General features: G+C 58.7%; 1 protein-coding gene across 2 annotated transcripts in view; it reads right to left on the bottom strand.

Moving 5' to 3' along the window:
- The window catches only part of TMEM104 (transmembrane protein 104), a 57,594-nt gene that overhangs the window by 12,250 nt on the left and 20,949 nt on the right, over positions 1–24,395 (bottom strand). For both annotated transcript variants that reach the window (XM_030837565.2, XM_030837566.2), the window contains exon 9: positions 4,941–5,034. In XM_030837565.2, coding sequence (XP_030693425.2) covers positions 4,941–5,034 — 94 coding nt within the window. The remainder of the gene's footprint in view (positions 1–4,940; positions 5,035–24,395) is intronic.

Genomic DNA, 24,395 nt, shown 5'->3' with positions numbered 1-24,395 from the left:
ATCTGGGGCACCAGCCAGGGAAGGTGGGGTGAGCAAGGCCAATTCACGAGGCAGCCTCAAGTTTCTCCACCAACAGTCGGGGAGGACGGCGCCTGACCCACTTTGAAGGGAGCACAGAGGTGGGAATAACGTGCGTGGTGCTCTGAATACACGATCGGAGGGAAGGCAGCCCTGCGGGTCCCTGACAACCCAGACCGAAGAGGGCTGCCCTGAGCCAGAGCTGCCTTTATTAGAAAGGATCGTTTTTTTAACACCACCAAATGGGGAGCCCCGAGCCGAGCCAGCTGTTCACGTCCCCGAGTGGGAGGCGTCTGCGGGGGCGGGGGTGGGGGGCTGGCAACGGGAGTGAAGTGATGGTGCTGCCGCAGCCCCTTCCAGCCCGAGAGCCCCCTGCTGGGCGGCCCAGGTAGAACAGTCCACAGCGGCCCATTTCGTGGTTTAGGGCTCCAGGCGCTGGTGCCACCGCTGCTGGGCCTGTGGATGTGAAGGACAGCACGGTCGTCGGCGTCTCCTAGGTGTCCCTGGTCGACCTACGGCTGACAGTGACAGCTGGGAGTCAGGAGGAAGCCCAGCCTCTCTGTGAGGTGGGCCTGCGTCTCATTTCTCTTGGGCTCAGGCTTCCTTGAAGACGATGGGGGTGGAGGCTGGTGGGGGCAGGGAGGCTCCCCGCCCGGTGTTCCCCAGGTACACACAGTGCTGAGGCAGGTACGCACATACGGAGGCAGCCGGCGATGCTTCAAGGTCTCTCTGGGGATCATCCAGCGACACAGCTCTTTCTGCGGGTGGCTTGGGCCCCGTCTCTGATCTCCGGGCCAGCCCCAAGGGAGGCTCGCTCTGAGGCCGCTCCCAGGACGCAGTGGCCGGAGACGCCAATGGCAGGGACGCGCACGGGGCTGGCGTCTGGCTGCTGACCCGCTGCTGAGCGCTCTGCCAATAGTGCTTTTCACACAGTCCCAATTCATCTTCTGGCCTTCGCCACCGCCCGACAGGGAGCCTGGCCCGTCAGCGCACACCGGCGACGGATACCGGCCGATCTGCGCACCCGGGCCGGAACCAAGTGTTCAGGAACCAGTGGACGGCATGGGGGGCAGGTCAGGGAGTCTGCTGAGGCCTGGACAAGCTTCACCTGCCGGGACGGCGACCGATCGCTCTCGTCCACACAAATTCAGGGGCATTTGCAAACCGGGTCTCCCAGACTCGGCAGCCTGGTCTCCCCAGAACTTCTCTGAGCAGCAAAAGACACGAATCGATGCTGGCGCGTGTCAGACATGTTCTGACATTTTCCCGACAAGCGGCTATTTCCAACGGCCATCCAACTTTTAGATCCCGTCCTGGCAGCACCAGGGGCTTCTGGCGGAGGGCATGGTGAACACCCTGGAGGAACCAGCTTAAAGGCTTCCCCGTTTGTCTGGAGCTCCGGGGGCCCCTGCTCGGGGTGGGGTCCCTGCAAGTCTGCCCCAGCCTCATTTCAACAGATGGCAGAACAAATTCCTAATTACGCACAAGAACGTTTCCGGCCGGCTCAGCACGTTTATTTATGATTTTCCGGTCCCTTTGGTGCTCATTCTTCCCTTTTGTCTTCCTAGAACCCAAGCCAGCTTATTGCCACCCTGAGCTCCCCGCTCGGCTCTCTTGGACAGTCTGGGCCCTAATCTGGGCGGCGGGAAGAGGCAGGGTGCGTGGGAAGGAGGGAGGTCGGTGGGGGGCACGACCGCACAGCTGCCGTTCAGAAGCAAAATGAAAAGGGAGCTCATTGCAAACTGACAACTTGGCGCAAACTTGAGAGGGCTAACGGGGCCTTGGTGCTCACTGCCTTTGGAGGAGTTCTAGAAAAATCACCTGGGGTCAGCTGGGGCCAGAGGAAACACCCCCCGGGACGTCCCGTGGGCGGGGCGCGCTCCCTCCCACAGCGGGGCTGCCTGGGGGCTCCCCGGATTCCACAATCTCCACTCCCTGCCCCCCCTCCTGCTGCCGCCTGCTGCCTGGGGTCAGGACCAGGGAAACTCCTTCCACCAGGTCTACAAAGGAAAACGCCCAGGTGTCTCCACCGCCCCAGGCTGGGAACTGAACCCCGGGTTCAACTACATGTTAGAGAGTTGACTTCACTGGCCGATTTGTCTTCCACTTGAGAGGGCTTTGTGTCAGAGACGGGTCTACTTCCCAAGCCCAGAGGCCTGAGTCCCTCACGGAGACAAACGGCTGGTCTGTGCCGTCACCCACTGCAGCTGTCACCCACGGCGGTGCCTCGGGGAGAAGGTTCGCGGAGAGGCTACTGCCGCTTCATTATCTCAAGGATCAGAGGGAGAAAAGAGGCGAGTGACTTGCAGAGACAGCCATGTCACCACCAAGACACGAGCGCGGATGACCTTCACGGGCTGGTCTCCACCTGGCACCCGCTCTCAAGGCCCCGGCCGCCTGGTTCTGTCGCACTGCAAGGGCTGCCACCGAGGGCCCATGACGTTGCAGGTGGGAGACCAGAGGAGTCCCCCTGCAGTCCCCTTGCTGCCCTGTGGGAGGGGGGGCTCTGGCTGGGAGGAGAGGCAGGATGGGGTCACCGGGGGCCAGGGTGGCCTGTGCCATGGGAAAGAGCAGCTGAGTTTCTGAAGCAACGGAGCCGCAGGTGGCACTCCGTGAGCCCGGTTCTGCAGGACGAGGAAGAGAACTCCAACCGCAGAAGCAGGAGGGGCCGCTCGAGGGGCCTGAGGACCCTGTGGCCAGCTAGCAACGGGAGCTCGGTGCCACCCGTGCGGGTGGGAGCTGGGTCTGACCTAAGCCTGGGGGCACCTGGCATCCTGTGCCCAGACAATCGCTCTCTATTTACCGTCAGCCTCCTCCACTCCCTCTTACAACCTTCTCCCTTTTAAGAAATGCATCGCTCACCAGATGCCTCGTGCTAAACGGGCCCCAGGTGCTATAGAAGCCATTAACTGTCATTATCCAGGCGGCTCCCCACGTGGGCTGACCGGGAATCCGTCATGTCAGCTACGGCACGTCGTCCCCTCCACCCCCCGCGCCCTGCTCTGTCCCCCCGACGACGGAACCAGCGCTTAACGAGCCCCTTCCACCGCTGATGCGGCAGGTCAAGGACAGCCAAGCCCGAGCCGGGCAGGGGCCAGACCTCCAGGACTTGGGGACCCGACTTCAGGGACCGGAGGAGTTGGGGCAACAGAGTTGGGCCAGGGAGCGAGGAGGGAGACGGTTTTCTCCAAATACAGCTTACCGAGAGAAAACTTTTCCTTCTGGAGGTCACCGGGGCTTTCAAATACTTCCTATAAGCGGACTTACAAGGAGAAGATTGGACGGCCAGTAACTGTGATCCCAATTTTTGGGCACAACCCCTCCTGGTACCCACGGAGGCTCCCTTCCAGCTTCCTACCCTGGAGCTAGCGTGATCCTTACGTTCTAAGGAAGGAGTTTGCGTTTTTTCCCCAGGTGGTCATGTTAGTTTAACCCAGGGCTTTGGAGCTTGTGAATGAAATCTGGGAAGAGCAGCCTATAGGGTCAGACCAACAGGGTGGGGCCGACAAGGATGCCTGCCGCATCCAGGTGTTCCCTCGTCTCAGCTGGACGGTGAAGGGCAGCTCATCGAGCTACAGAGGCCCCAGAGCTCACACACCAGACGGCTCAGTCCTGCTCTCATTTCCTTGCAGGAAGGACCAAGAGTGGGAAGAAGCTACAGGCTGGCGAGTCTGGCTCAAGACAAGGCACTGGCAGACGTCCCCTCAGGGTGGAGCCGGGGCCTTCCCCCTTCGGGAGCTCCTGGGCTGGAGGCTGCCTGCACCGTCCTCGAGCTGCAGCGCCTGCCTCTGCAGGGGAGGGGCTGGGCTGGACGGCCTGGCACCTTCCAAATGGAGGTGCACCGGGACTCCTGGGATGCAGTGGCTCCTTACGCTGGGATCTTGGGACCCTGGAGTGAGGGGGAGCCGGGGGCCTGAAGGTGCCAGACTTGGTGGAGACCGTCTGGATCAGAAACTGTCCTGAGCTCGTCACAATCCAGTGCCGGGTGCCAGCACGGAATACGGAGCGACGTGCACCCCGAGTCCTGATCAGGGCGGGTGCAGCAGCGACGGCAGCCGGGCCAGAGGGTCAGGAGCGACGCCTCCCAACCTCGGATTCCTTGGGAACCTCTGTGCTGATGGGCAGGGGGGATCCTGGGGAGCACCCCGCGGGGGTCCTGGAGGCCGGGCAGACCCCCTCTGCCAGGCCCGTCAGCCATAACAGCATCAGCATCTTTGTTTTTAGACCAAAGCAGGCGCGCAACTGATCCCAGAGCGCCTGCCGGTGGGGGGGGAGCAGCGACTGCACACCCTCCGGTTACGGGTCCAGGTGGGTCAGCAGCCTGGCCCTTCCGGGTGGCTGGCAGGACAGTGTCGGGGGTGACCAAGCTCCTGGCCGCAGACCTGGTATGGGGGAGAAGCCCCCAAGTTCCCCTGAGGATGGTGGTGCTCTCGCTCAGCAGGGCGTCAGACAGTTGGAAGGTACTACAGATGGGGTGTCTCTTCCCGCCCTGGTGGCCGGGGACGCAGAGGTGGCCGCCATGGCCCACGGGGTTCTATGGTTGTGCCACACGGTGCGCCCAAGAGAGCAAAGAGCAGGCTTCTCCCCTGCCCTGAAGGGGGCTGAGCCTGACCCAGGCCCCCAGGAGCCCCGGAGCCCACCTGTGGGTTGCAGGCGGACCCAGCACACTCGGAATCAGCAGTCCAGGGCTGAGCCCCGCCTCTGCTCGCATTATGGGACCTTGAAGTGACTTCTCTTTTTTGGTACTAGATTTCCCTACCAGTAAAAAGGCACAGAGCACCTGCCGCCTCCTGGCCCGCGGGAGTCCACGGAAGCCCATGCCACGTTGCAGCCCTGGCTGTGAGCTCATGTGGCCGTGGCCCACGTGGCTGAGGACAGGAGGGGAGAAAGGGCGTCAGACCCGAGGTGTTTCTCAGACTCACCGATCCATCTCATCAGCGATGTCAGGATCTGCAGGTACTTGGTCTTCTGGACGTCAAAGAAGGTGAAGGGTCCGAGGAGGAGAGTGAAGACAGCCTGGTGATGAAAACAAGAGTGAGAGGGCGCAGAGACTGGGCGCACATGGCACATCGTGTGTGTGGGGAGGGCACACCGTGCACGCAGCCCCCGGCCACCCCAGGGCTGGTCCTAACCCAGGTGTGCACCTGGAACGGCAGAGGCTCCCTGGGGTCAGACAGCATCACCTGGCGAGTTCCCAGGGCCAGGGGTGCAAGGGAAACTCAGAGCTGTGCTTCTCTGCTATTCCTCACTTACTGCCCTGAGGCTACTTTCTAGGCAAATCCAGGTGACATCCTAGGGACATGGCCCCGTCTGCTTCTCTTCAGCAAGCACTGACTGAAGGGTCGAGGGCCCGGCACTGAGCTGGTGCGAGCGCGAGTTAGGAAGATGAGGCTCCAACACAAACACCAAGCACACCCTGGACCCTCTCGGTTTACTGGGAAGAAAGGACCGGGGTGGGGGGACGCACGGGCCCTGATGACATGGCACAGTGGGAAGGACACCATCCTGGAGGGTTCAGAGGAAAGGATGAATCAGGATGTCGTTCATCAGAAACGTCCTGGACTTCGAGAGAAGGGAAAGCCTGGAGAACCACAGCCGGTGGCTCCCAGGGCAAACCCGTCAGAGAAGCATCCTGGACCAGGAAAAGCAGGGGCTACCCCAGGGAGCTGGGAGTGGACAGGGGTAGGGGTGGGAGCCCGGCCAGAGGAATGGGAGCTGCTGGCACTGGGCCCCTCGCTATTCTTCCTCTCTGGAGAACAGGGGAAAGTGAGCGTTTACTTAGGAGGAAAAAAGAGAATCCAAACCCTGCCTTAGAGAATTGGTCTGTGGGAAATCTGAACCCGCTTTGCAAAGGAAAACGGGGGTAGATGTGGGACTGTAGACACTGGGGCTGGGAACCGAGGGAAGGCGAGGACCTCCACGCCGAATCGTCTGCTCAGAGAGCAGAGGAATTAGAAGCTGCTGGTTGGAGTTACGATGATGGTACCATTTCCGATCTGCCACTCGGAAGCAGCGGAGGCCTCAGACCTTATTAACATTTACACTGTGCCATTTTATCACGTTACTGCTAATGACATTCACCAGAGATGTGGCTGACTGCGCGAGGCCCGAAAGTGGGGAGCGGGGCCCGCTTTGGGGGAGTTGGGTCTGGCCCTGTGATGCGGGTGAATACCTCCTGGCTGCTCGACCTGGCGGCCAGTCCCTGGCTCCCCCGAGGTGGGCTGAGCCCGTCTCTCCCCTCCCTGCCTGCAAGGAAGGCAGGATGTGGGAGAGGCTGTGACCTCTCATCTAAGTCCATTATCACCGTGAGAATGAATGACAGGAGAGACGAAAGCGCTGCTTAAGGAGAGGTTCTAATTAGCTGGGGTGGGCAGAGCCTCCTGGCAGGCGCCCGGGCTGGGAGACTTCGGGAAGGAGCTTGCTCCTGGGGGCTGACAGCCCTGCTTCTGCTCTGGAAGGAGCAGTGTCTCCATCGGGCGGGGGTGATGGGGGAGGCAGAGGCAAGGGGCTCTCTGGGCAGCCCTTGCCAGTGCGCCTCTGGCCCGAGGACACAGTGAGGTACTGGATCAGAAGCCCTTGGCCGAGCTAGTCTGTATACAGCACCATCAGCAAGTCATTTAGGAAAATTACCACTTAAGGGAAACTTTCCACTGATGAATTTCTCTTTTGAAGGATGGGAGAGGGACACGTCATGTGGAAGAACACGTACAAAGATGCTTGTCACAAACATTCCCAAACGGCCCTGGCCTGCTAGAAACTGGACTCTGGGGCAGCCGGGCCAGAGGTTGGGGACTTTCACCTCTGACCTGCGACGCCCCCTGCTGAAAACACGGTGCTCCAGCTGTGGGTGCTGGACGTTTTCTTGGTGGGTGGCTTATGCGGGAGGTCAGATCTGACCTTGGAAGCCTCAAGACTGGGTTTTCGAAGGTTCCGTTGCTTAAAACCAGGGAGATCACAGAACCAGCCGCAGAGGCAGGTGGGGAATTCTGCTGCTGCGGGCTGCGTGGGGCCTCCTCGCCAAGAGGGAATCCATCTTCATCCACCTCCTCGGCAGACGTTCATCAACATCCTACTATGCACGGGGCCCCATTTTACATGACCCTGTAGGATGGGACCCCGCTGAGAGCATCCCTCGTCTAAAGGGACTGAGCACACAGACACACTGCCCAGGGTAGAGTCGGAAGCGTACGCAAGGTGCCCACCGAGGGCCGGGGAGCGTGAGTTGAGCTGAGAACGAGGGTCTGCTGCCCTCTTTCAGATCCAGCTCCGGGACAGCAGGTCTGTCCTTAGGGTGGGGACTGGCGGTGAAGGACTCTTTTGGAAGATTCGGACAACAGGCTGTGATATCTGTGGCTGGACGGCGGCTGGGAAGTGCTTTCTTTTTTTTCCCTCTCAGGAGCCCAGACTGAACACAGGGCTCGGGAAGGCGCAGGGCCGACAGCCAAACGGCAGCCCTCGCGCGGGTCAGAGCTCACGCAGCGCAGGGAGCCCAGACTGAGACACGGCTCAAGTTGGGGCTAGTTAAGGAACAGGTGTCCTCTGCAAATTAGTTCCTGCCAGACTCAGCCTCCGGGGTGGCGAAGGACAGAGGATCCGGCGGTGGCATGTCTGGCCTCACCGTGGTGTGGACGCGGGGTCTGGGGGATGAAATGGCCCTGGTGGCCCGACGGTCCAGCTGACCAGCCAGGCTTGGCACCTTCTGTTCTCCCTTTTCTTTTACAAAAAGAAGAAATTAAAAGCCGAGAAACGGCCTGTCCTCCTGGGTCTTCTTGTCCAGCCTGTATGACGTTATAAATCACCTGGCTCCCGAGCCATTTCCCAACACCCCAATGCCATTGATCAGTTCAAGTTCGGTCTCGTTCAAGGACTCTGCGAGCCCGACGCATGACAGGAGGTAGGGACACCGACTGCTGTAGCCAAGTGTGCTTCTTTTTTTTCTATAAATTTATTTATTTTATTTATTCATTTTTGGCTGCGTTGGGTCTTCCTTGCTGCGTGTGGGCTTTCTCGAGTTGCGGTGAGCGGGGGCTACTCTTCGTTGCGGTGTGTGGGCTTCTCACTGCAGTGGCTTCTCTTGTTGTGGAGCACGGGCTCTAGGCACGTGGGCTTCAGTAGTTGTGGCTCGCGGGCTCCAGAGTGCAGGCTCAGTAGTTGCGGCGCACGGGCTTAGTTGCTCCGCGGCATGTGGGGTCTTCCTGGACCAGGGCTCAAACCCGTGTCCCCTGCATTGGTGGGTGGATTCTTATCCACTGCACCACCAGGGAAGTCCTGAATGTGTTTCTTTAAAAAAAAAAAAAAAAAAAAGAACAATTCTTTGGTTTCTAATGAAACCTTCAAACTGGTCACTGGGACTCTGAGACAGACCCGGGAGGGTGCAAACAGGGCCACCCATGTGCCTCTCTCTTCTGACTGCTGAGTTTAGATGTGCCCTGTGGCAATCCTGCCGGTCCTGACGGACAGGACGCAGCTCACGTCCTCAGGCACGGCCGGCAACGCTTGGCCACGGCTCTTACAGTGTCCCGGTGGCACCGTGAACTTGACACGGAGTCTAGAACTCAGTGCTGCCTCTCCGCCCACATCCCCAGGCGGGTTAAGGGCACCACCCACGTCCACCTGCTCCCACTCCGAACTTCCAACTACCCCTGACCCCTTCCTCACTCTCTGTGCTGATGTCCCATGACCGCTGTAACTTGCTGGCTTAAAACCGCAGGGACGTGTTCTTTGTAGTCCTGGAGGGGACACGGGGAACACGGAGCAAGGGTTCCTAACCCAGCCCGGGAGGGGCCGGGGAGCGGGGGGACACAGGGGTAACAATACATAAAGTAAGAGGAATCAGGTGGGCAGAGGGCTGCGGGCAGTTCAGGACTGGGGAGCTGTCGGGCCCCTTTGTCCCTGTCCTCTCCCTCCCGGGCCCGAGCCAGCTGGTGTCAGGGCCGCCTCCCCACTGTCAGCCCCAACCATACTTCGCTTGTGATGAGCGAAGGGCTCATCGCTTCAGACGACAAAGTCCAGTGGCCCCATGATCTGGTGCCGGCTGCCTTTCTCAACCTCGTCTCTGGAGACATCACCCCCGAGAGCCTACGGGCGTGAGTCCCCGACTTGCCCGCCCCCTCCGGCTGCTGGGCCTTTGCTCGGCAAGCTCGTCACACCAGTTCTGCGGGTCAGGGTCCCGCTCAAAAGTCTGCTCCTTCACCCTTGTCTCCTGAGTCCCCTCACTGGAGTGGGCAGAGTTTCCCTGCACATCTGTGTCCTCCATGGGACTGAGCTGACCGGGCACATGCCTGGAGGGTGGGGTGGGCAGGGATGAGCCCGTTTCTCCAGCCTCTGCCAGAAATAAGACCCGGCGACAGGGGAATAAAGACAGTCCTAACCTAACTCCCAGCTCCCGGTCCACCAGAGGCAGAAGTCAGTGTCTGAGAGACGCGAGGAAGGCCAGGGGGGCTGCGCTCCGAGATGCCTGGGACAGGAGGTTCCCCGGACAGGACGGCGGCTTTGCTGAGACCCCGAAGTACAGACACCCAGGCCCGCACGAGCCGGCTGGCCTCGGGGAACCCAAGGCTCGTCTCCAACTGGAGCCACCGCCTTCCTCTTGGGAAACAGCCGCAGCTACGGGACGGGAGAGAGGAACACACGCTGTGCTGCTTCGGAGAGCACCTTTCAATCAGGGTCCCTTGCTCAGAAGTGCGGAGGCTAAGCTGCGCCCACTGCCCTCGGAGAGGAGAGACCCCCAGTGCAACTCAATCTTGCTTCACACACAAAATGAGCCCGGGATCGGCCATGTGCTACGTCCTTTGCTCAATGGTGCAAAATGAGAAAGCGGGAGCGAGTCAGAATCGGGGCAAAGCAGTAAAGCAGTTTGCTGCCTGTCTCCCCACCCCCAAACTTCTCTGCAAGTTTAGCTGGCCAGAGAATGAAAATGTTAATTTGGTGGGAATCCCAAATTAGACGCCAGGGGACCTGGGTGCCAAGTCTCTGGGCTCCGCCTTCTGCCCGTGCATCTGTCACGTCAGCCTCAGCCCTGTCCTCCCAGCTGCCGCTCCTGTTAACCACCCATCACATCAAAGGGGTCCCGTGATGAGGTCGCTGCCCAGGGCTGCAGACCCCCCGAGCTTCACAAAGTGCTCACACAGGCACGGTCTCACGTCACGCTCACTGCCATCTGTGAGGTCACCAGGTAGCTGACGATGTCTCATTTTACTGACAAGGGGGCGGAGGGACTGGAGAGGTTGGGTGACAGGGTAAGGAAGTGGCAGAGGGGACTGGGGGGTCTCCTGGCCCTCTGCCCCGACCGCTGTGATCCACACACCGCATCCTGTGTGAGGCCGCCTTCCCCTCTGACACCTGCTTTCCCCACATCAAGCTAATTCTCACCCTCATGCCTTAACCCTCGTGATTCCTCCTGCTGGCAAAGAATTTCCTCTCTACCTTCCTTATTCCTATCACCTTTCAAGCCCTGCTCAAGTGCCGGTCTCCCCTGCAAGTTTCTCCAAATGTTTTATTCCTCCCTGGGGGCTCCTGACTGAATCACCGAACGCGCGGTCGGTACCACATCACGTAATCCTTGTAGGTTCTGTGTCGCTCCTTGTTCGTGGGCTGCTTGTGCCACCAGCAGAGGGTAAGCGCCATGATGGCGAGCTCTGCATCTCTCGGCACACGTGAGATGCTCAGTGAGTAAACATTTACAGCATGCACTGAACTTGGTGGAGGAGGTGCCTGACAGAGGCAGGTTTACTCCTGCAGGGTGGGAAGAGGCCACCCCAGCCTTGCTGACTCGCCTTGTACCCTCTGTCACGGGCAGCATCCGGGCTGGCAGACCAAGCGGCACGTGGGTATGCAGAAGTCACCCGCTCGCCGGAAAGCAGTTCACTTTGTCAGGGAAAAAGCTCCCTTCCCAGAACAGTTGTGAAATCAACGTGCTCTGATTTAGGAAGAGCGCATGGAAATGGCATCGCTCCGAGCACGCAGCTGGCTCCAGGGGAGGGTGAGACGCAGCCCCGATGAGGAGGAAAAGGCCCGTCTGAGACGAGTTCGCGTACTCGGCTGCCCGCCGTCAGCAGTATCTCCCAGGACGCCCACTGAGGAAGGGGCGATGTCTTACAAGAAACCTAAAGTCAAGAACCTATACGTCTTCAGAGGAGCGGCTCTTCCCTCTCCTACTTCTGGGAGACAGTGGATTCATGGTTCCCCAAGAGCCGTACACCGGCCACCCACCAGTTCTTTTTTTTTTTTTTTTTTTGCGGTACGCGGGCCTCTCACTGTTGTGGCCTCTCCCGTTGCGGAGCACAGGCTCCGGACGCGCAGGCTCAGCGGCCATGGCTCACGGGCCCAGCCGCTCCACAGCACGTGGGATCCTCCCGGACCGGGGCACGAACCCGCGTCCCCTGCATCGGCAGGCGGACTCTCAACCACTGCGCCACCAGGGAAGCCCGGGACCATAGTTTTTAATTAGAACTTAAACTTGGATGAAATTCAACAACACCCATAAGTCCATCTCATTCCCCTCGAAAAAGGGGTCGGGGGAGGAGATATAGGGCACGCTCTTCTTCGAGGAAAGGGAAGCAGGAGAGAATGATGTGCTAAAGTGATGGCCACCGTACAGGACAAGCGTCCTAAGAGCCTCTGGGCAACTCCATGGGACAAAGGGCGATACACCAATCACCTCCCCTAACAAGTGACAGTGAGAAAACATCCTAGAAGAGCAGCGGAACAGTCAGCCGACTGCTGACCCAACAGGGGAGGGTCCCTCCCAGCCCTGCCCCCGACGTTGGCGTAAGCAAAGGGATAGGATCCGGGGGGACAAAGGCCAGATGGTCAGGGAAACCAGCAGTGGCCCTCAAAGCACCAAAGCAACGCTTCTTTGGTGTCCCATCGTTCCCGGGCCGAGAGAGGGCTTGGAGCTGAAGGAGGTGACGCCCTGCCTGGCTGGGTAACTGGCTGGATGGCCAGTCCTTGGACTGCCTGCTTACCTACTTATTTCCCTCTAAAAATAAGCATTTTTTGGTTTGTCTGTGGCTCCCATGGTGTAGTGAGATGGAGCTTCCCAGAGACAAGAACTCAGGCATCAGCACCTTTCTCTCACTTCAGCTGTCAGTTCCTGACTTTCAACATAAAAGAGCGGCAGATCCACTTGGAGCCTCCTTGTACTAGGGCGCTGGGGGGACTCTGGCTTCTCTTGTTAGTGACGAAGCAAAAAGTCTTGGAAGGGGGAATGGCGCTATGCTGCCTGATCTACCTAAACACACAGGGACCCGTGGGGCTGACGACCCAGTACACGGGGCCCCAGGGAGCCAGTTCACTCAGAGGTGGCCACACACTGAGGGCACGGCTGAGCTCTGTGGACTGGTCCTGGAGGTTCCTTCAAATGACAAAGGAAACGGACGCCCTGCTGCTGACAGGGCTGTCCTTGTTGGGCGCTAAGGGTTAAGGGTTAATTGGGGTTAATGGAAACTCAGCACGAACCTGTCCCTAGACGGGAGCTGAACTTTCAACGCGTCCTTGAGGTGCAGCGAAGAAATGCTCAAGATTCTATTTTTATCCCTCAAGTGGCTGTGAACGTTTTGGTTTGGGAGTTTGTATTTTCCCAACTTGAATGACAATGTCTGGTGATCCAGCCATGAGAAGGAGGTGCGTTCTGAGGCAGTGAAGGACAGCGGAGGGACCAGAGGCTTCGGGGTCACATGCTGAGGGCGGGGGTCTGAATCTAATGCTGTCCCAGCTAACAGCGAGACCCTAGAGCACTTGTGAACTTCCCAGAGCACGTTACGTGTGCAGAGAAGGTACTCAGTACACAGCAGCCCTGGCCGTGTGACCCCAGCAAGGATCAGCACACCCTCGCGGTATCACAGCCCACCTGTCCTCCCAACATCCCGGGAGGGGGAATTGGAACAAGTGAAGCCGAGTGACGACCTCCGGCCACAGAATGTTAGGTCGATACTATTCCCATTGGACTTCCAGCACCTCCACCCCAAGCGCTCTTCAGGGGGAGTTCAAGTTCTCAAGTACCAAGCATGGAGGATCAGTCATGATGCAGATGCAATGCATGATGTGAGGGAATGAGAACAGGGGGTAGGGCTGGAGCGGCGTCAGCAGCTCGTGCACTGGACCCAGCGAACCGTCCACCAGCACAGCCTCTCTGCCCAAACCCTGAGACGAGAGGCATCGCGCCACCTAGAGGAGGTCACCTGATCCTGCAGGAGGACCGGCAAACTCACAGGAAGCTCTGAGAATGAGGTTTCAGAAATGACAACCTTCCCCGACAGGGCAGGGAGGGGCTGACCCCGAGAGCGTGAAGAGCCCTGCTGTGGGAGGGGGCTCCTGCCGGGATAGACTGCTGGGCTTCAGAGGATCAAGCCAGCAACGATGGGGGCGCTGCCAACCTCTTACTCACCGATCCCTCCAATATGCTTACGGGGTGGAGAAGGAGTGATGGAGACGGATGGAGGCTGGACGCCTCTCCAGCCTTGCAGGCGTGGCCTGTCTGACAGGCACCCTCCCCAGATGCGCTGCTTAGGGCGAGTCACCCTGTCTTAGTGTCCCTGGGTCCCTCCCCAGCTTCCCCAACCCTCACCTAGAAGGTACTTCGGAGTTGCTTGCTGAATGGGTTGAAAGACTGAAAGATTCAGGTGATGCCTGAAGGTGAAAGTGGAGGAGGGCTAGGACTTCCCTGGTGGTGCAGTGGTTGGGAATCTGCCTGCTGGTGCGGGGGACACGGGTTCGATCCCTGGTCCGGGAATATTCCACATGCCGCAGAGCAGCTAGGTCCGTGAGCCACAACTACTGAGCCTGCGCTCTAGAGCCCAGAAGCCACAACTACTGAGCCCGCGCGCCTAGACCCTGTGCTCCATAAAAAGAGAAGCCATGGCAATAAGAAGCCCGTGCACGGCAATGAAGAGCAGCCCCCGCTCGTTGCAACTAGAGAAAGCCCGCGCACAGCAACGAAGATTCAACGCAGCCAAAAATAAATAAATTTAAAATAAATTTAAAAGAAAGTGGAGGGTTGACGCCCAGATATTCTAAAGCAGCGTGTGATTCTGGAGCATAGACGTCAACTCTATAAACCCAGCTGTTATCTCATGATGCCCTTCAGCAGAAAACAAAGTCCACTCCTGTCAAACAATTCAGCCCCATTCCGACTGAGTGAGCTCCGAGACTCGTAACATCTGTAGCGCTCATCAAAAGGTGAGCGCGTGCTGCCGGCAGACACTAAGCCCAGGAGAGCAAGGCGCCGAGCCCCAGGCCGAGGCCAGAAGTTAAGATTCCCCAGGGAGTTCTTAAGTAGCCACTGAGCTACAGAACAGAGGCAAGAAACCAAACCCACACGGCAGGAACTCGCCCGTCTGTCAGACCCGGGGATCAGGGGGCTGGCCGGGAGAAAAGACCTCTCCCCACGCACAATTCACCGAGAAGAGGATGAAATGCTGGGGCATCTTCCCGGCAGCAACACAGACTGGCCAGGGCGGGGGTGCCTGAACAACCTCTGCCAAGGTACTGGTGAACACGCTCTTTGTCTCTGATACCGGGGAGCCTGGGAGTGATTTCGGGGAGGGACCACAGAAGGGGTGGCTGCTCCCAACCCCGTGCACACGGGCAGCTCTGGCTGTCGAAGCCCAGAGTGCTGCCTCCTACAGGCTGTGAGTTCAGCCGCTTTGTGGCTGGGGAGGGGGCGGCCTGGAAGACAACGGCAGAGAGGCCCCCCGGACTGAGCCGACGCGGCAACTGCACAGGATGCGGGCTCCAGCTCTGAGAGGGGAGGGCTGGGCACAGGACGGCCCAGGCCCCCGGCGCATCGCTCCCCAGCTCTCAAGGAGCCTGGGTGATGCGATCTCAGCCCTGTCAGCCCGGAGACAACCATGCACGCAGAGGGCAGGTCTCAGGCTCCCTCTGTGACTCCCCAGACACACTGACTGAAAGGCTGCCCGGACTGTTTGACAGTTGAAAACATCCCCAGATCCCTCCCTCAAAGCTGCCTGCTTCCCTTTCTTTCAAGGCAGCTGGAAACAGAACAGACCTAGGAAAGAACCCAAATAACTATAACTTCCTTTTCCGAGCCCGCTTCTCTAAACAACCCCCCACCTTACTCAGATGAGATAGAAAATCCCTACTTAGGGACCTGAGGTTTGTACCCAGCTTTATGGTTTTTGCTCTGGGAGGCAAAAAAAAAAAAAAAAAAAGAGCATATCTCCTCCCTAACCCATAGATGGTGAAAAAGATAGGTTGGGAAATTCATCCCAAACTTCTATGATCAAGCACCGTGATGTCCTACCAAGGAGCCTGGCTGCTTCACGCAGTTTTAGAGATGGTGGGAGGAGCGACCTGGGAGGGGGTGGAATGGCACAGCCTACGGGAGGCTCCTCCAGTGCAGGGTGGCCTGGCGTGTGCTGTGACCACTGCTGGAGGGAGGCCGGGTCTTTCCAGAACATACACTGTGGCTCCCAGCCAGTGGTCTCCACCATCACATCACAATCCCCTCCCGGCCTCTGGAGTCAGGTGGCGTCCCATGCACCTGGTCCAGGTGTCATGCCCACATCACCTCCAAGCCCCCAGTTCTGAGGGGATGCTGTTGGCAGCGAGGCAGGGCTCTGCCCCCGACCAGGCCACTCTTCCGCCCAGAGCCTACTCCTGCTTCCTGACACTCCCCAGGGACTAAGCCACCTCTCAGAGAAGGAAGGCTCTGTGCGGGGGTGGGGAAGAAGGAGGCTCAGAGAACCAATGGGCAAGTGAACCAACATTACCGCGCGCCTCCTGAGTGCCCAGACACAACAGTATCTTCCATCTAAGATCGCTTTTGAATCCTGACACCCTACAAGTCGGTTACTGTCTCCATCTTAAAAAAACTGACGTTGAGGGGGGTTAATTAACTTGTCTAAGATCTCATAATAACCAAGACAGCTGAGATCAGAGGTCAGGCTGTCTGTATCCAAGGCCCAGTCCTCCTCTGGAGCACTTGACTGCCTCCCTCGATTACGTCCTAGAGAAAGAGTCTCTCCAACACCCCCTCCATGTCCCTTCCAGGCTGGCTCCCAGGGCCGGGCCAGGAGGGCTGGGCTGGTCGGATGGCATCAGCCTGGCACGGCTGCTGCCGTCCTTGTGGTCTTATTGGAGGACAAGCCTGGGTGCCTGTGTTGTCTCTTTCTCAGCTGAAAAGCCAGATGGTAACCAGTGGTGGGCAGAGTTCCAAGGATTTGATGCCAGAGCTGCAACCCTTGTGATTTGGGGAGAAAAGATAAATATTGTGGAAAACCCACGCAGTCACTCACTCAACGATGTTAAGCCATCAGGGTTTAAAAAGGACGGGCTGGCTTCTCACAGGTGTGAAAGAGACCGGGGCGGGGAGGGTCCACTCCCCCCACCCTGCCACATCCAGGTGAAAGACCAAGGGGCTTGACCTTGAACTAGGTGGGCTTTAAGGACATTATGACAAGGAGCTGGGGAGGGACAGGGTGTGTGTGAGGTTGTGGGAAGCGGGGTGAAACAGGTGGAAGGCTGGGGGCTCTGCCTGGGGAAAAAGACTGGACTTTGGAGATGGTACCTGTTCTAATACTTCACTTCTCACACTCCAGGTGCCAAGAGGTGGCAGAGAAGGAGATGGGTGGTGAGCCATCCTCGACCTCCTGGCACCTGGATGGCTACCTTCAGCCGCCAAAGATAGGGGGCCCCTAAGCCCTCGCTGAGGGGCAGCTTCTGTCCCAGCACCAAGGAGCAGAGGACGGCCATGCCTCTGGGGAAGGAGGGGTCGGCTGGACGGGGAGGTTTTCTGGCCGGAGCAGCGGCCGCCAGCTGTGGTGAGCCCTGGGCGTCAGCAGGCCCAAGGGCTGATGGAGGGTCTCGCACCCTTGCCCGGCCGCAGACCCCGTGGCGGCGGCCCGCCTGAAGGGTCTTGTCCACTCAGATGCTCGTGGAGCAACCCCCCTGCAGGCAGCCCCGTGCTGGCTCTGGAGTGAAAGGTGGATAAGGCATGGCCCTAACCTCGAGGAGCTCACGGTGAGGCCAAGGAACTGAACACGGATAAGAGTCCGATCACCGCCACGTGCGGGTAAGGGGCGGGGGTCCCTGAGCTCAGTCTGGAATGAGTGAGTGCTTGTCGGGCTCTGAAGCGAGGGGAAGGCACGTGAAGGGCACAGAGCCGTGAAAGTACCCGGCGTCTGTGGAGGACAGTGGCCAGTGAGGGTGGGGCGGTGGTGAGAGAGAAAGTTCCAGAAGGAGATTAGAGTAGACCACGTCCCGTGAAGGACTTTAGAGCTGCCTTGCAGAGGGGAGTTTCTAAAGGATTTTAAGTACGGAGATGGCAGTCAGATTTACCTAAAACCAGGCTGAAAGAATGAAATGTCAGAAACAGAAACGTCTCAGGACCCTGGGGCAATCCTCACGCTGGGAGGAGGTACCTCTCCTTGGACAAGTAGCCCGGGCGCCCGGGCTCCAAGGCCCCCCTCGGAATCCCCCGCGTGGGAGTCCTCTCTGTTCTCACGGGAGGAGATCTGAAAGGGACTTGGAACGTTAGAACTGTAAGTTCTGGGGGCCGGAGGGGGGGGGGCACGGCTGGGACTCCCCGTCCAGCTGAGTGCAGTGACAGATGCATGAAAACGTTGACCCAGGGCTTGGCGGTGAGCCCGAGCAAGGAGGTGTACAAGCCCAGGGCAGGCTCTGAAGCAGCCCTCTACGGCGAGAAGAGAACAGGTCTCACGGGGGAGGCAGGGCTCTGCTAACGGGAAGCAGAGTTTGAAAGCCCCAGAAGAGTGCGGCAACCTCTCCTCGGGCTCAGTGAACAGCTGCACAGATGACAACTTCCTGGGCACCGCAGGCTGGGTTGACCCCTTCCCACTTTTTAGCCACTGAAATCTGTCTGCAGAGAAGCAAACCCAGCTCTGTGGCCCGGTCTATTTCTGCTGGCTGTCAAACAAGGGGAGAGGATGGGTACCTGGTGTCCCTCCCCCAGGGCTGGCTGAAGTTACACGCTGCCTCACAGACACGAGGAAGCTGGAGCTACTGGCCCCATGACCCAGGGGCTGGGGAACAGCTGCCGCGGCCAGACTAGAGATCAACTGGGCCTTACAGGTCCTCAGAACAGGAGGACTTGAGGGGAACGGGGGGCAGGTAACACGCTATATCATGGACTGTGTTATGAGTAACAGGGGGTGGGGAGCCTCTGGGCTCTCAGCTCCCTCAGAAAAAAGCACCCACACCCCCAACCACCGGATTCTGTCAAGAACGAAGCTGCTCAGATACCCTGGGTGCTGGGCGGGACGTGAGCCCCGTGGGCCCTTAGGACCCGCAGGGCTGTTAGCGTCTCCAGTAACCTGCTGGAATCTGACTGCTTCCGCGGGCCCCGCCTCGGGGCCACGAGGAGGCGGAGCCATTGCCCTCTGTCACCTCAACTGCCTGATGCCTGCGTGATGCTCTAGGAGAGGTGCCGGATAATCACTGCGGATGCGCAGGCACCCCCGCCCCCCACAACTCTTCCCGCTCATCTCTGCGCAGGAAGAGCGGGGCCAGGGCTGGAGCGAGGGAGGGAAGGAAGTCAGGGCCCGGAACGCGGAAGCCCTGCAGAGAGCACGGGCTTCCGAGCACCTCTCCCCTGCTGACCCCCGACCTCGAAATAAACGGAAAGCAGCAGGATTCTTTGCGGGGCACCGAGTAACCTTGGAGGTGGGGAGGGAGGGGAGCCGGCAAGGCAAGGGGGCTGATTAACGAGCTCCGTGGAGTCGGGTGTGAGAAATCACGCTAAGGACCCCCGGCTCCCTCCCTAGTGGATGGTCAGAGGCCAAGGCCTCTCTGTGGGGCTGGCACGCTGTGGGCTCCAGGAGGAAGGGACCGGGCGGGACCTGTTGGCCACAGGTAACAAAGCAGCCGCTGGCAAAGGGGTACTGCTGGAGGCCCTCTTCTCCTGGGGACACTCGAAGTCTGAAACCAGTCTGGTCAGAGCTGGAGTGCAGCTGCTCCCTGTCTGCAGTGACGCGCCGGCAGCCAGGCTGGAGACCTGCGACGCCTGCCCCGTCTCTCCCTGGAGGAGGCTCGGTGGGGCCCTGACCACTGCCTCTTCAGCTGCAGCTTGGGGAGCAGATCCAAGGGAGACCAGAGCAGGCCTCTCCCCGGGAGGCTGGGTGTCAGCAAGACCACTTATCGCTGCGAGAGGGCCTCGGCCAGCAGACTTTCTCAAAGGGCAGAGGACACAGAATCACCCTCAGAACAGGTGGAACATGCAGATTCCTGGGCCTTGCAGTCCTAGGTGCTGCTACATTAGGCCTGGGGTGCAACCCAGGGATCTGTATTTTTAATAAGTACCAGCGGTCCTGGAACCAAGCTCTGAGACTCAGTTGAGGTTATTGTTCCTGACCGGGGGTGGGGAGAGGGCTGGGCAGTGTCCCTGGAGGCTGGTGACCCAACCCTCGGGTGCAGCACGGCCTCCTGAAACAGCAGCGAGAAGTTCTGCTGCCAGAACTGCTTGGGTGTCACAAACTGGGGGGGGGCCTTCCAGCCCTGGTCAGCCTCTAACCCGGCCCGGCAGCCTCTTCCCTCCTCCTGTCCAGGCTTCCAGAGAACGTCTCAATCTGCGGCTAAAGGAAGTTCTTCCTGTGGCTCAACTCAACGTGCCCTGCTGTGCTCCGTGACCCTTCCTTCTGGCTTCACACAGCATCTGCTCAGCAGTGCCCTGTGCGGTGCCTCCCTTTGCAGGTGAAGGCTTATTAAAACGTACCTTGGCCTACTCTCGGCTAATTCACGAGACATCCCAAGTCTGTGCTACTTAATCGGATGTCATCATTGATACGCACCCTAATTGTTCAGCTCTGCCTAATCACGTCCGTGTGCCAGGCGCCCTTCTGCTGGCTGAGAACGCTTCGGGGTTCCTTAGCTGCCGCTTTCTCCTCGGGGCCAGCCTGCAGGCTGGGGAACGTGCCCATGGATACTTTTAGTCTCCGCACGGTTTGCTGGGCCTCCGGTTGGGACACCAGCCACATGGCGGAGCACGCTTATTACTTTAGAATGAGCGCTTTATTTAATTAAACAATTACTGCCAGGGCCCTGGGACACTATTTAGAAAGACAGCAGATTCTGTTTATAACAGACGCCCTGTAACAGAGAGCAAGCATCATTCAGGGGGTAGCACAGCCTCACAGAAGTCAGCAGGGCCGTCGCGAGGACCACGGATTCAGCTATGGAATGAAAGCATCAGAGAGACATGGAGCTGAAGGAGGAACGTGGTTTAGCGTAAACAGTTTTGACCCTCCTTAGCACAAGATGTTTAAGAACATTCCATATTACTCTTAAAACAACTGGAAGGCTGCTGTATTTCCTATAGTTCTTTCTTATACTTTTTGGGAAATGAAGCCAAAAAAAGGAGCAGGGGAGAGTAAGGATCTGAACTTGACAACTGGGACATTTCCTTAAAGAATACAAAGTCATTTTTTTTAGCTCTTTGCCCAGAAATGGGAGGTCTGCAAGCAGAGGGGATGCAGAGTCTGGAGATGGCCTCAGCTGTGGCGTCTTGGGAGTTTGCCTAGAGCAGCTTCCGAGGGGACTGACTAAAAGCACACAGACGTGGACACACACACCTGGGTCAGTGGCCAGGACCAGCCCGGGGAGCGCATGAAGCAAGAACAGCAGCTCTGCATCACCGATCACGCTGCGCACGAATAAAGAAGCCTCCAGCTTAGGGCGTGCCCAGGATCAGCGTGAAGTGTGGGTAAAAACGGTCCTGCAAGAGCACAGTGCAGAAGGTCCCCAGCAGGGATGAACACTCCCCAGGGAGACTTATCTGGAAGTTTCCCAACCAAACTGGCCTGTGCATGAGTGTGGGTCGTGGGTACATTCTTAACAAGCTCCGTGACGCTTCCCCGGCCTGGGGCCCCGTGTGTGTGCACGGGCGTGTGTGTGTGTGTATCCGTCTGTCTGTGATGTCCACGCCAACCCCATGTCGGCCTATTTCTCCGTGAAATGGGCTCTGGACTCCTGCACTTTACATACAAACATGTGGATACGCTTTACCCAAGAGATGGGCCTCTAGAAGTTCTATTTATAGATACTTAATTTCCACAGAATAACCTTTTAGGCGCACTAGGGCAAGTAAGTGCTCGAGAGAAACCTGCGGCGAGCCCTTCTGCAAAGTATCAAATTGTTCTGTAACAAACGATTACCCGCTGAGTTCGTTTTATACGTTGGGATTTTCATATCATGGGGCTTCTTACAAGCCGAGTCTGCTGGCAGGGGCGGTCCGGTTGTGGCGCACAGATAACTTTCCCCATCGCAGTGCCCGTCCCTGAGTGAACTGGGGAAGGGGGCGGGGAGAAAGGACGAGACACCAGACGAGCCAAACTGACAGTTTCCCACGTGCTCAGGGTAAAAGTGGCCTGTGCCCTGGGCAAGTCCTATTGTAAGGATGTACTCGTTACTTTCCAGACGATGGAGACGGGGGTAGAGGTCGGGGACATTCTAACAGGGTCAGAGAGACACTCGAGCTGCCACTGTGGGAAGGGGGTCTGGGCAGTTCACCTGGCTCAGGAACTACAACCGAGTTCCCCTCATCCACTAGGACGGAAGAAAGGCCAGAGGACTCGAGCTCAGCCGGTGAGCAGCTTCCAGGGCTCGTGGAGGGGGTGGTGTGGACTGTCTTGTGATCCTGACGCCCGTCACCTGCTATCTTTACCGGGAGCTCGGAGCGGATGGCACAGGGGAGTCAGCGCCGTCCTCTAAGCTGGTGTGTCAGGCATCAGCCATCGCAGAGGCAGGACGTGGGGGGTGATGGATGGCGAGCTTAACGCTGGCGGACAGAACCCATGTCCCCGAGAGCCGCGTTAAAAATAAAAACAGTCCTCTCACTGAGCTGGAGGGAGCTCAGGCCAAACACCCCAAGGCACTGGGGGTCAGGGAGGAGGGGGTCACCGTGGTCCAGCGAGGCGCTACCCAGGTCTCCTTGGAAAGGTGAGGGCTGGTCCTGAGCAATGCTGGGCAGCAGCTGGGCTGGCACTGGGGACGGACCGGACGCTGTGCCCAGACACCAGTAGCAGTGGGGGGGCGGTGACGGGGGTGCCCCTGGGGTCCCTTGGCAGGAGCTGGAGAGACAAGCCATAGTGTCAGAGTGAGTGACAGCGTGATCTGAACTTCATTTAGAAAGGGCTGGGGGCGGGGGATGGAAAGCACAATGAAACACAAGCAGCCATTCCCTGGATGAGCCATAGAGACAGCTTCCTAGGAAAGGAAGGGAGGGAGGGAGGGAGGGAGGAAGGAGGAAAACTGCAGGCCTGCCCCTGCATTGTTGATATCCTTGAGAAAGAAGAGACAAGCCGATCCTTTAAAGTCAGTCCTTTCAACCTGAGCGCCGGCCACTGTTTGAAGTTAGAATTTGCTCAGCAGGAGCGCCTGCCTGTCTGCAGACTGGGTACATGCAGTTTTAGGGTGTTGGGCAGAAATGCTTTCTTCCTTGAGACCCAGGACCGTGGGCTGAAAGCAGAGGCTCGGCATTTGGGGGGCTAGCACCCTGAGACACAAGGCCTCCCGGGGGGCCAGATGAGCTGGCAGACGACCGACGACCCCCCACCAAGTCGGGGTGGGACCGGCCCGGGTCGGGAGAGCTACTCTGCTCGCCGCACCTGCAGGGGGTTGCCCAGCATGACCGGCATCTTCCCACCAGCGAGCGGCGAGGAAAGGGTGAAGCACAACAAAACTGACCTTCCAGGAGCCTCCAGAACCAAACGAGGAGCTGACATCAGGGCTAGGAAGGGAGGAAAGGAAGGGAAAGAAGACGGGCTTCCCTGGTAGCCCAGGTAGGTCCCCAAACAGTCCCCATCCTATGAGGGAGGCGCCTTGATGTCCCAGACCCTGTAAGCAACCCACTTCTTGCCCAGGTGGCTGGGAACCTCCTCTTGTCTTGTTCCGCTTTGGTGCTGGGCTAGGTCCCAACCCACAGGAGGCAGACAGGAGGGCGATGTCCCCCAAAGAAGGGAAACTGCCACTTTTTCCGTTTACTGCACTTAGGGCCCTGCTCTCCATCTGTGGACGGAGCCAACCCATCAGACTCCTGCATGAAGACGGCCCATCCTGGGAGCACTGCGCTTGCCCTCCAGGACCACCCTGCCTGTCTCGCCATGGTCTCTGCTTCCTTCCGGGTTCCCCACGTTGTGCAAATCCAGGGGCGGCACTCACACTGTCTCCTATTGGGGCTGTGCTCTAGGGGCACAGGCTGGTGCCCCTGGAGGTGTCCCCGAGAGTCCCCAGGTCCCGTGAAGTCACTGCTGCCGCTGAACCTTGTTGCTTCACACTAACTTTCCCTCCTCACTGATCCTGAAGGCGTCTAGACCACCTCCTGCCCCAGCGTCGCTAAGAATAAACATTCAAGCAATGGCAGTGGTGACCCACTTATTAGCAGATGCCACAGTTCCAGGGTACCGTGGTTGCTATTGAAAGAACAGAGAGAGAGACGGTGGCAGGGAAGGGAGACGTCCTTGGGCAGACGCTCTGAGTTCCAGCGCTACTCGAGTGAACGGAAGAAGCCCATCTCGCTACCCAGGAGTGAGGGGCGGCAGGAAGACAGCAGGTCAGTCAGGCAGATGGGCAGGATGCGCAGACACAGGTCACTGAGCAGATGCCATCCTGGGGCAGCGTCGCCCCAACCTCTGCAAACGCCAGGCTCCCAGGGCTGATAAGCAGGCGTGACCTGCCCCCTCGTTTCTGGGCTCTCATCTCTGCCTCAGCTCAGAGACCCTGGGGAAGTCACGGTCTCCAAGTCTCAGTTTTCTCTGCTGTGAAATGGGATGAGGCCACAGACCTTACTGTTTGGAAACGAGAAGGTAACGGGTAACTCGCTACACTGACGCAAACCACACAGCAGGAAGGACCTGGCAGTGCTCGGCCTGGCGCCTCCGCGCGGGTACGTCACTCCGTTCTCCACCCCCCAGCACAAGGGATGTTTCTCCCCCTGAATGGTACCGTTCTAGAAAGAAACTGTTGGGTTTTAAAAAGGGGATCGTGTGGCACCTCCCTGGTGGCCCAGTGGTTAGGACTTTGTGCTCCCAATGCAGGGGGCCCGGGTTCGATCCCTGGTCCGGGAACTAGATCCCACATGCCCGCATCCCGCAACTAAGACCCGGAGCAGCCAAATAAATAAAAATAAAAAGGGAAGCGCGCGCTGTTTAAACGTCGCCAGTGGCAGGGAAGCATTGCCGTGTGAGACTGAGACAAGACGGATTCAGGAAACAGCCTCCTGCCAGAGGAGGAGAGACCAGGACCCTTCACCGCTAACCTGAGCCCGAATCAGACTGACCTGCTCCTTTAGGAAGAGAGTTCAGCAGGCAGAACCCCCCCTGCAGCCCCCAACACATACCCTGTTTCTTCAAGGGGTGTCTGCAGGGAGAGGCCCCTCTGTCCGGCAGTGGGTGGCAGGTCACCTG

Source organism: Globicephala melas, chromosome 20 (assembly GCF_963455315.2).
Source record: "Globicephala melas chromosome 20, mGloMel1.2, whole genome shotgun sequence".
Classification (NCBI taxonomy): Eukaryota; Metazoa; Chordata; class Mammalia; order Artiodactyla; family Delphinidae; genus Globicephala; species Globicephala melas.
The sequence above is the reverse complement of the archived record's forward strand: the minus strand, read 5'-3'. Positions and strand labels throughout refer to the sequence as shown.